Here is a 12,452-nt window from a genome sequence, read left to right as displayed (position 1 = left end):
AGCTCATTATAGCGATTTTTCATTTTATTGTGCTTTTTTTAATCTATTCTTTTTCATTATTTCGCCATCACGTTCAAAAATTCTTTTTGTTTGTTTTATTTTATTCCCTTGTCTGTGAGAAAGTTACTCCAAAATTAAGATAAATGTCATGAAACCTCAGAGGAGTAATATGGGTAATTAAGCAAGTCATTAAATGTGTCAAAATCCTGATCGCCTTCTTTCTTCATTGAGGATCTGCTCTACAGACACCCTTAAAGTGTTATTATACCATTGTTTGGTAATTAATCAGAAACATCATGAGAAGCAAAACCCAAAAACAACATTAAAATATCAAATTCTTTGCTTTTTCCCCTCTTTTAGAGAACAAGAGAAACCCTCAGCCACCACTGTGGAATGCTGGGAGATTCCCTCTACAAGGAAAACGACTTTGCTCTCATTATTGATGGAAAGACTCTAAAATACGCTCTTACATTTGGAGTGCGCCAGTACTTCCTGGACCTCGCCTTGTCCTGTAAAGCTGTCATATGCTGCAGGTAAAATTTAAACCCGAAACAATAAAATAAGCTGGGAACAAGCAAGACATTAAATGTCGTGTCTAAAAGAATCAGGCAGTAAATAGTCCGAAAGCCCAAGCTGTTGTCTTGAAGTTTATTTTTCTATTAGAGCCAAATGTTAAAAATGACCCAAGTGAAATTTCAAACTATGTCCTAAATCTACATATTATTATTTCTCCACCATAAAGGTCATTTAGACTTTTTATGGCACCGTAATATAACATGAAGGTGCGCTGTTGACCTGCCCAGGCCACATAAGTGAGAGGAAGCACTTAAGTACTCAAGCAGCCATGACAGGATCTGGGGCCAGAACTCAGCACCATGTTTTCAGAACAACAGCGACCCTTTAGATGCCACGCTATTACTCCGTGCAGTACGTCAAATTTGTATTTATTTTTTTGCCCCCACCTCCACCTGCCTTTGCCTTGTGCACACTCTGTGGGCACTAAGATACACCGCGAGATGAATGAGGCCCCTTAAACCATGGAGAACATAAACATTAACAGTTTCACAGTTAAAGACAGACGTGCAGTTTACAACATCATCATCTCCAGAGAATTTCTTTACTGTATGCTACGCTGAGTTTGGTGCACAAAGAAGAAGCCACTGTTGGGGAGGCTAGAGGCTGGCAGTGAGGGCATAAAGCTAAGATTGAAGTCTTGAGGAAGAGGATGGGTTTTACTTAGTAAATGAAGAAGATGTTTATCTATTCTATAAAGCTGCTTTGCCACCTTTTCACACCCAGCCAGCAGCAGTTTGTATCTTACGGTTTATATTTGTTACTCTTTAAGAGATCCTGTCAAAAAGTAAACAAATTCTATGTAACTTTATATGAGCTGCTGTTTTACCCAGGTTATGTTTGTTCTTACTGTTATTATCCCAGATTTGGACTTAACTCACGTGTGTTATCAATCACTTCCTTTCAGAGTATCGCCTCTTCAGAAGTCAGAAGTGGTTGAGATGGTGAAAAAACAGGTGAAGGTGATCACGCTGGCCATCGGCGATGGTGCTAACGACGTAGGAATGATCCAAACAGCTCATGTCGGTGTGGGAATCTCAGGCAACGAGGGTCTGCAGGCGGCAAACTCCTCAGACTACTCGATTGCTCAGGTGAGGAGTCAGAGATTGAAAGCACAAATAAATAAAGTGGGAACTTTTACCTAGTATTGAAGTTCAAAGAAGATCTATTATGCTCACATTAACTAATAACATCTGCATTTGTACAAGTGCTTCCTGTGAGCTAAAGGCTCATGCTTCTTTAAAATTGTAAATCATCACCTTTGTGATGGGTTTGATGGCTTTTCAGTAACTTCACCTCAATAAAGGAATTTGAGAGTCAGAGAAATATTAAAATATTACCAGGATCCAATCTGTCAGTCTAGTAATAAAAGATCAGCGACTGCAAAAATGAAGATACCAGGTAGGTTATGATATTTAATTTGGCTCAAGCAAAGTGAAAATCATAATAATACACGACTCGATAAACACGTCAAAGTTGCAAATGCTTATCCATACAGTACTTTATCAGTAATACTGTTTTCCATGCCTTGTGACAGCCTTGTCGCTGTTTTCATGTATTACATGTTACTGATAGCTTGGTACATTGTTCTGAGGAACAATAGGTCACATATCTGAAAGGGCTTCAACTTATACAGTAAAGTAGCATCTCCTATAAAACAGGCTGTGGTGAAACCCAACTCCCAACACAGCTACAGGGAACGCATCCTGGCAAACTGCTTCTTAAACCCATACTCATGTCCCAGCAACCAGTTTGTCTGAAACGCTGCATACATATGACACCCGTTGACACAAAATCCATGGCGTTTGTGAGTCTGTTACACAGCACACCACTTAGTTCATTGTGTTAGTACAGCCAAGAGGCTTGGGGGTATGAGGAACTAAGAGTTGACTAAGGCACAGTGCATTTTCTGTGCTTCAGTATGAAATTACTAATCAAGAGACTTGGGTTTGTCTGAAGTTCCCCATTTAGTCCGCATGACATGTAGAAAGTGTATGTTCTTCAAAGACAGGCGGCCTCTTGTAATCGATTTGTGTCAAATTAAATTACACCTCCAGACTTCCAGTGGTACTTTCCGCATCTTGGCGCAACGGTACATTAACTGTAATCTGCTGACTACAAACTGAAATCAATCAAGGGGAAGTTGTATAACTTTCTACTCCTATACATGATTTAGATTAATGTCTGCGAGTGTCAGATGAGCATCTTGCTGCTATAGATTACTACACAGCTAGATTTGATACTTGAACAGTGTTATCTGTTAAAGTAAGTGGAGAGTAAAGAGCTTCAGGCCAAGGCATCTCTGCTGACTGTCTGTCATCAGCTTGGCTCTGTGTTAACTGATGTTTGATCCAGCCCTCCGAGGGGTCACGCAAACTGGGAGCTGCGACTGTTCTTTCATATCACAGAGGAGTTCTGTGTAGATGCTGAAAGACAAGACCCCAAAATAAATAAAGCTGTGTTCAAAATGTCAAGCTCTCACTACTCACAATACAACTGGGATATATAGCAAGCCATGTTTTAGTGCTATCCAAATGTAAAAGGAGTTTTATGTACTGCGCTAAAAGTATGACACAACTGCTCACAAAAGTGTGTAAAACCCACAATCATTACCCAAACATAAAGAATTTCAACTACTAAAAAATATGTATATTTATTATGTTTGTAAAAGCTAGTATATGCCCACGCTGACAGAAGAAAAGAGAAAAATAAGGGTTGATGTAATTTATGTCAGCCTCTTGCTAGCTATGTGTAATTCAACTTCTGTGCATATAAATGAGAAGATATTGCTGTGAAATAAAAAATTATACAATGGCTTTACAAAGTGCATTAAAATATATATATTTAAGCCTGTTGCCAGGTGATTGCTGGGCAACATGATGACATCATCTCATATAGATGAGCATAGCTAAGTGTAACGAGTCTGGCTCCCCGGCTCTTGATGGTCTTTGAGGAGTTCACAGACCAAAAACAAACACTGACAGAGATTTTGTGCGTTACAGGACAACATGCTGGGTGTCTTTTCTTTTATCATTAAAAAAAATCTGTCTGTAATTATTTTGTTAGCTGGTGTTGATGTATCACTTTTTAATTGTGCAACAGCAATAATGTAATTAATGAACCCATGAAAATGACCCGAGCACTGTCCGAAAGCGGCTTTTCCTTTTTGCCGATGGGCTCACTAATTTGGAGCAAAGAGGGAGAAGTGATTAAGTGAATGATTTTGGACACAAGCTACCCCTTCTAGATGGTAAGAAGGTGTGATGAAACACTTGTTCTGCTCCAGTGCTATCACACTCATCAGCCAAAATTGCAGTGTGATTGAAAGTTCACCACAGGCCTTAAATAGTGGTATAATTATGAAGCCATTTAACTATTATGTTAGGCCCTTGGAGACTAATACCCCCATATGAACCCCTCCAATTTCTTGCAGTCTTTGTCTACACACTTTGTGGAATGTGTTAGCGAGAGCTTTGGCCACAAGCTCTCATCAGAGGCTTTCTGCCCGGGAATGACAATCTTGAAGTTCTGTAACTCTTTTAGTGCTCCAGCCCTGATCTCTGATTACAAGGAGCCATTAGAGACAAACATTAGACACAGAGTTCTGCTATCCATTCATTTTGTCGTGTTCCTCCATTCATTTCCCTCCCACACAGTTCAAATACTTAAAGAATCTGCTGCTGGTTCACGGAGCCTGGAATTACAACCGCGTAGCCAAGTGCATCCTATACTGCTTCTACAAGAATATTGTCCTGTACATCATCGAGGTAAGACTCACACAGAAGCTCTCAGCACTGAAAGTCATGCAAAAAGCCAGATGTGAATGCACAGCTTTGAGATTCTTTTTTTCAAAGATGCAAATGGCACAACTACGTGAAGGCAAAGATTCCCTGTTAGAGTTTCCATGTTTGTATTTCTGTTGACTGGCCCCTCACAGTACCTGCCAGGTTGTGCAGCTGCTGGATGAAGGGTTTGAGTTTTGACATATCGGAGCAGAATATGCCCACGAGAAGGCTCGCAGACATACACACTCTATCATACGTGGTATAATCAACAGGAAGTCTGCCTTTAGTCCTTGCCAGTTGTTCAGTCCTCAGAATATTAATCTGCAGTTCATCTGAGTTAGTGAGAAGTCGAACCAGTTCACTAGTGACTCCACATATTTTATGTCCTAACATTTAGGAATTAATTGTTATGCGAATAACATTGGACATGCCAAGAAATAAAATGCAGATGATTAGTGGCCAATCATGTTATGCTCTAACTTGGGCTGTGATAATGGTGAAATGTTAGGATTAACTTTATTTTTCATGTATTTTATCAAATGGCTTTCTTGTGATGTTCCTACATATTTATATGCATTTTTTTTTCCTTGGCAAGTTCAACTTCTTTCCTGAAATAATGCTTAATAACATTTTCCCATCACTGTGATTTTTACTGCACTGATGGGCCTTGTTGGGAAATGTTCACAGACACTCGAACACTCTCCCTGTTTATCAGTGGATAAGGATTAGATAGTTTCACGTGTCTCTGCCGGCATCGGTCAGTTGTTGTGTGGTGGGTTTGATGGCATCTGACAGATACCAGACCCAGTGCCGATTGCAGCCTCAGATCTATAACCAAGGGTGGCCAGACACGTGAAGTGCTTCCTATCATCGGCAGCTTTATCACTAGTAGTGCTCAGATGTTTTGATCAACAGGCCGTGCACTTGTGTGACAAAAGTAGCAAGTTTGGCTTTGCACCGTCCCAAAAATCCAGAAGTGGAAACTGCTGAGTGTTTGATCTTTGAGCTTTACCAGTCGCTTTGTGCCAAAGTGACCACGCAGCGTAACCGAAAACACGACATGAAACGATTTCCATGAAGTAGGTAACATCTGGGAGCAGAACAGGAGAAAAATACATTATTTGGCCACTTAAAAGACCACCTCTCTTTCCTTATGTTGCTTGACAAGATTTGAGAATACTGCTTTATTTGCTCACAAAATGTTGGCGTTTTGAGAGCGCTCCCTGCTGAAGCGTCAGGTTTTTAGAACCTCATAATCACATGACCTTTTATGGAAATATGACCACTTAAAAAATTGCTTTTGTTGATCCTCTTTCTGTGACACTTGACCTCTGATCCCCCCTTTTTAAATCCTCATTTTAGTTTATGTGCCATGGAAAATCCGTCGTGTATTTAAAACATTCCAGCGTGTCTGCCTCTGACTTATTGTGACCTGGGTAACGGCTCTCTTTCCAGGCTGTAACTGCAGTTATAAATTCATTGTGACCATTCGATCCCGCTGCCCTTTTCCACATATGCCGTAACAGTTCAGAGAACAAGTTCAAAGTAAAATTCAATTTTCAGCAAATGTAATTTTCTGTTGGCACGATCCATTACATTTGACATTTACATCTTAAAATTGGATTACGCTTGTTTGTCTCTGTTTTTAATCATGGGTAAACGTTAGCTTCTCAATCACTAGGAATTTGATTTTTAAGTTTAAAAGAACATCAAAACCTGGTCAGTGTTCTTCTCGGCATCCTTTTCTTCTTTTTCCTTGTGCCACCAAATACTGCTTCCCTTTGAAACATACCAGGTCCATTTTCAAAGGCCCTTTTCCAGCGACTGGAACATAACATCGATAGTTTTGTCTGCAGGGCGAGCTTCTTTCCAGTACACCTTTTGTTGCTTTCTGAAAACATAAGTCCCCTCCCCCTCTCATGCTCGGCTCCTTCAGGGGAATGAAGTAGATAATAGGACATTTCTTCACGATTTGGCTGGTATTTGAAATGTCCCCGTGTTGTAAGACCTTGACATCTAACACAGCGGCAACCCCGGGGTATGAGTCAAAGCAGCGTTTGTTGCACTAATAGGTTTACTTTTGAGCTCGCATGTTTTCCCCTCGACTCTCGGGATGCCTTGCAAGAACAGAATCGAGGATGTTGACGGGAATTTTAACTTTTTGTTCGCAGCACCATTGTCCCATACAGTGTGGGTTACAATTTGAATGCCAGGGCAGGAAGACCCTGTGTTTAAGCCTCTTTTCATCTCCCTCTGCTTCCACGGGGTCTTTGGTTTCTTATAAGACACATGGAGTAAGAGGGCGAAGGATTCTCGGCCTATTGTGGAAGACGTGAATGTGAGCACAACTTAGTCTGAAGCTCTTGGAGCGGTTCAAGATTTTCTGTGGCTCACAGAGGGTTAATTGTGAGTCAGAATGTAAGGCTGTCACTCCAGCGGATGATTGACTGACATGCAGTGTTTCTTTTTACTTTTTAGAGGCTGCTGGTTGTGATTGGCATTTCTTTTCCTAATCGGTTAGAGAGCACTTTAAGCACATTCATGCTTGAGCTATGAATTTTCATTTGATTTAAAAGGAGGAAAAAAAGGCGGCAACATGTAGCCATACATTTTTAAACAATGTGTCCAGTAACTAAAGTTCGGGAATAATTTATAACCTCGAGTGATTGAAGAACAGCAGCAAAAAAGTGGAATTGAGCCACATTAAAGCTAAGAGACCCTTTTTAAAAGAAACCATAGAAACTCCGTTCACATGGGCGAGCCAGCTGGCCTCTCAGCTTTGATTGACACATTGCCAGGGTGCTACAGAGGGGGCTGATGGACAAGTGGCATTTATGAGGCAATTACATGAAAGCTCATTCAGTGGAGCTCAGTTTAGTCAGAGACGGCTCAGAGTAGCAGAGCAAAGCTTGCCGACCAGTAGCTCCGAATTAATCCACGGAGGCCATGCCTGGCATTGTGAGACTGCTTCTGTTTGTAGCTCCACATATTTCCAGCATATTTATCAGCTCCCTCTTTATGCGACTCTTTATTCTGTGCTTGCTTTGTGTATGAATTCCATTAACAATCCTGCAGGGCTGAGCTTAAGAGTGTCAGGACTCGCATTGTTGGGGACAAATGTCATACCCTCACCCCCCCACCCTCCAGCCACTTGGAGACAGCAGTGAAGCAACACTGGAATCAATGATTTTTCATTTGCTGATGAATATGCAAGTCTTCTTATCTCCTAGCCCTTGCCCAATCCTCCTTTTTTCTACAGCTCCCGTTTCCCTCTATCCCTGTTTTTCATGATGTGCAGTGAGGGAGAGAGGCCAGCCACACCCCTTCGCTGAGTGGCACTCAAAGAGGAGAAGAAAAGGGGAAGGAAAAATCCGGCCTGGTACTTCCCCTAATGAGCAAATCAATGCATCTGTCCCTGAAGAGACGGAGAGAGTGAGAAAGAGAGAGGGAAGCTATTGGGACCTGAGAGACCAGGCCAAAACACTCACACAGAAGCAGTTACCTCAAGCTATGAATAGGAGTCTTTTTTAACTTAGCACAACAATATATCAGCCCAGACCCTCATTGAGCAGAGCTGTAATTAATTCAGCAGTTTGACCTACCCGCTAGCCTCTCGTTACCGTCGCTTGAGCTAATGGATGAACCTGGCTCATAGCTCGGGCTCCGTCTACCCACAACCCACAGCACTGGCATCTGAATATATTTCTCTGTGCTTTGCCAGGGGTTGTACTGTTCATCTTTTGGTCTTGGTCTAGCCATATGTAGTCCCACATTCAGCTGAGGTTGAAACCAGACCCCCTCTTTTAAAAGACACAGCATCATGGTAGAGTGCACCTGATGGCGGGATCTGGGATGGGTGGGTGAGGCAGAGAGGGGAAGGTGAGGGGCAGGGTAGGGGCGAGCAGAGGATTCGTCTACATCCCCCCCTCACCATTTGTTTTCATGCCTATGCTTTCACGAGTAAATGGGAAGGACCAGTGGCAGATTATTATTGGTCGTGTAGACAGTGGCAGCGGCAGGCGGGGCTCCGAAACAGGCTTTGTCTCAATCTGAGAATTTGTAGCAGTTCATGCCTTCATAATGAAGTTAAATGAAGCGAGGAAATGCTTGGTTGGCCATGGCCAAAACGCAGCACCCCTGATGTTCTCTTGACAGTTTTGGCATGAGTCTGTCCAGGACCGCAACATTGCAAACTGTAACTCTGTAAGGTGCAGTTGCTGATTTACAATCTGCAAACAATTTTCAGGGTGTGCAGTCAGATTTATTCGAGGATATGTCAGATAAATCCGCTTTACACCAATAAAAATTCGACGTATGTGCCATTTCCCTACCAGATTGGAGCTATTGCTCTGCTTTCATCTTAGAGGCATTATTTTGCTCAAATAAGCGTGGCTAATCAAAATACGGTGATAAGCCTCGTTTCCACTCAGCACATGGTTCACATTACCTCTGTCTGCCTTTCCTGACACAATATATCAAAGTCTCAATCACTCAGGAGTTCTGCAGTCCTGACTTTGGCCTTAGAACTAACCTCATCTGTCACCCACATGTCATCAGGTAGATCATGGAGGAAAACAGTGGGTAAGATATATGTTAGAAGTTAATCGTGTGATGAATCCAGTGGAGACTTTGCATCTCCGAGGTGCCACCTGGAGGTCCTGGCTTTCCCGCTGTCTCTCATTTTTTCTCATTTGGCCCTTCTGCCTGTTTTTTTTTTTAAAGTTAAAATTGTGTCTGAATTAAACTAATGACGCAGGTTGATCACAGGTCAGCACTTTAAAACCAAACCACTTTAATTTAAGGATCATTCGGTTATTTATTTTTTCCCTTACACTAAAGGGAAACATACTTTTTCTTTTCTATTATCTATAATTGCAATCTCAGCAGAGGCTGCGTTCCCTTTGATCTGATGGTAGGATAAGAAAGACATTGAAGGATGCTGTGTGGATCGTTAGTTTGTAGATGCAGTGATCCTGTCTCAAATCTGATCATGTCACTTATCTTTGCAATCACTAATGAAAAGCTTACACCGAAAGAGCAAATGGCTGCTTGCATGTAAATGTGGCAGCGTCTTCTATGATTAAAGCTTTCAATATCAAAACTGAGAGCAAATGGCTTTCAGCGTAAAATGACAGTGCTCATTGAAAGATGTTTCAAATGTTACAACACTAAAGTTGATGGCTTCTTAAAAAAGATTGTATTATAAATCTCTGATTGTATTTCTTCTGTTCGTATGTTGCTGTTTTGACTCATTTTATGATTTTTTTGTCTTTCTTAGATCTGGTTTGCATTCGTCAATGGCTTCTCTGGTCAGATTCTGTTCGAACGCTGGTGCATCGGCTTGTACAATGTGGTGAGTGTTTAGAAACGTGCCTCTATAGAGACCACTTTACTCCTCTACCTCTGTCCCCTCTTTGACACAGAACGTATTAGCTGTGGTGCCTCAAGCCTGATCCCTTTATTGCGTGACTATGTCATCAGCATCCTGAAAAAGTTCTCCTTTATTTATGACCCGTTGTCAAGCCCGTATTCCCTGTGTGCCCTAAACTATGTACTGAATGCGAAAGAACAACAGCTTCGCTTGCCCCAAAGAGTATAGTTAGTAAGAGCAGCTACGTTTCAACGATAATAAGAATAGGAAGACTGGAGCAGAGCCGGCCGCTGATGTAGGGAGTCCCTCAGAGCGCCGTAACAGGACCACTCCTAATGAACTCATATTTCATATCTGTCATGAATTAAGCAGGAGGGAAAAAAGTGCATCTGTAGTCTGAGGTTTAAGAGTATACTGTTAAGACCACAATGAGTCAACATGTAACTTTAAACTGTTTATAAAAATGAACTCGATTCAATCAACAAAAATGAATGAGAGAAGTGTGAAGTGAAGTTTCCCCACAATCCCAATCGGCCTCAAGCGCAAGTCATTTATGGCAGGTACAAACTGAGATTTGAGCCCTGCCTTTTGCCCTGGTTCATAATATCCTCCCTTTGCCCCACACTCCCACACTTTGTAACCAGCGCTGTTTTGGTTGTGGGAAAAAGCTTCAGTCTTTCACTTTATCAAAAACTGAGGGAATTCCATTGGCTCAGTGGGAGTCTGTTAGAGGCAGTGGGCTGAATCTGCCCCTCAAAGGAGGTCTTCCTCAGCCTGGCTCTGAATAAGAAAAGAAGCCAGTGGAGCATGTCCTGTAGCCCACTGGTCCTGCCGACTGAGGCCTGAAGACTTCCACTCCAGATGGGCCTGTAGGGAACTCACACCAACTGAATCACTTGAGCTACACAAATAGCATCCTTCCTCTCTCAGCAGCTGCTATACAGAACATTACAACACCACCACGAAATGATGCTGTAAATGCCTGCTCCTCAGTCAAGAAGACCACAGATGCTCATTGGAGATGGTTTTTGCATATGAACAGACTTAAAGCATGACAAATCAAAATAAGGTCAGCCAGTCTTCAGTGAAGTAAAATTAAGAGTGGAGCAAGTGGAGAACAAAATGAAACAGAGCTTTGACAGGATGTTGGAGGTCAGATTTACTGTGGCAGCTTTAAAGGGAGATATTTTTAGCAAAATCATATTATTTCATATCAGATTCATCACTGTGTGTTTGTGCACGTCTGCGGGTGTGTTTTTTTCGTAGATCTTCACTGCCTTGCCTCCTCTCACTCTGGGAATATTTGAGCGCTCCTGCAGGAAAGAGAATATGCTGAAATACCCAGAGCTCTACAAAACCTCCCAGAATGCCATGGGCTTCAATACCAAGGTAATTTGATCCTCTTATCACATGTATGTTATCTATGTGGATGTTTCCTGTAACACGTAAACAGATTTCAGTACTTTTAGATTAATTATTTTTCTCAGTTTGCTCTTCATTGCAGTCCTAAGTATAAGTATCATGTTCTGTGAATATATTTCATGTAAAGTCTAACAATATGTGGGTGTAACAGTATTTTCCATAGACGTAGTATGTCATTAATACTGTTAGCTTTACTGACATGCTTCAACAGCCCAGTGTCGGTAACAGCCATTTCTTTAATTCTGCTCAAATTAAGTGACAACAACAACAAACTTATACTAAAGTATGTTATGTTCCTTTTTATTGTACCTTTTATGATTGGGAATTAATTTTGTTCTCCACTAAATTAAAAGGTTAAAAGTCCCAGTAATGAAATCACATTAATAACGGGACAGCGATCTGTTGTGTTGACGTCTCAGTGACCTGGCAGCTGCAGTTTGTGGGTATCCGGTCGTAGCCTGGTTTGGCCTGGCTTGACCTGTTCTGTCTGGTTGCGGGGGCTGTCTGTTAGCTTCCCCCTTCAACTGGTAATAAAGTCGTCTCGTCCTTTCTCCATGCTGAGCCAGAGACTCCTGGACCCTCCTCACAGGCGTGGTGACCTGGTTAGCACCACATGGAGGTGGATTAAAAGCAGATTGGCCATGGTGGTCACGGGCATGGAAGCTCAGATCTGTTGGGAGATGGCAGCAGAAAAGGAGGGAGTAGAGAGAGTGTGCTGTCACTGTGTAATGGCATTTGTCGCAGAAAATTATGCAATTCGTTTAAGTGAGGTGTTTTTTTGTTCTCTTAGAAGCCTATCAGATCGCATTTAAGCCACACAATACCAGACTGCACGGATCAGACGACGATGGTCCGATCCCGAGTTCGAGAAATACTCACTTCTGTTTTTAAAAAAGCCATTTTAAAATGCGTCCCAATGAACATGAGCGTTTAGCTCATTTGTTCTGATTTGTGATGAATTGTTACAGATAATAAATAAATAGATAAAATTTAAATGTAGCATCTGATCCTACTATTAAAAAACAGCTGGTTAGTCCATAGGAGGCTCTAGTATATTAGCATCTTAATATTACACCTAACAGCTGGATCGCCAGTCTGCTCTGCATGATATCAGAGTACAAATACACAGGAAGAGGTTGTTTACCAAGTATAACAAGTATACCTTAGTACTTGTCTTGCATGTAGTTTCTATTTTTTTCAAGAACACGTGTAAAGGATAAAGTTGCTTTGATAACACATTTGTTTTAAAATATCTGACACTTGCTGACGCATCCATCTGTCACTGACTCCATGATCACACT

General features: G+C 41.6%; 1 protein-coding gene across 6 annotated transcripts in view; it reads left to right on the top strand.

Moving 5' to 3' along the window:
- Positions 1 to 12,452, top strand: part of atp8a1 (ATPase phospholipid transporting 8A1) — a 108,995-nt gene that overhangs the window by 73,369 nt on the left and 23,174 nt on the right. For all 6 annotated transcript variants that reach the window (XR_013093789.1, XM_076875819.1, XM_014412626.3 and 3 more), the window contains 5 exons: positions 361 to 533; positions 1,481 to 1,664; positions 4,230 to 4,340; positions 9,637 to 9,711; positions 10,996 to 11,118. Coding sequence is in view for 5 of the 6 variants with exons in the window: in XM_076875819.1 (XP_076731934.1) it covers positions 361 to 533; positions 1,481 to 1,664; positions 4,230 to 4,340; positions 9,637 to 9,711; positions 10,996 to 11,118 (666 nt within the window). In the remaining variant the exon portion in view is untranslated. The remainder of the gene's footprint in view (positions 1 to 360; positions 534 to 1,480; positions 1,665 to 4,229; positions 4,341 to 9,636; positions 9,712 to 10,995; positions 11,119 to 12,452) is intronic.

Source organism: Maylandia zebra, linkage group LG2 (genome assembly GCF_041146795.1).
Source record: "Maylandia zebra isolate NMK-2024a linkage group LG2, Mzebra_GT3a, whole genome shotgun sequence".
In the NCBI taxonomy this organism is placed as follows: domain Eukaryota; kingdom Metazoa; phylum Chordata; class Actinopteri; order Cichliformes; family Cichlidae; genus Maylandia; species Maylandia zebra.
The sequence above is the reverse complement of the archived record's forward strand: the minus strand, read 5'-3'. Positions and strand labels throughout refer to the sequence as shown.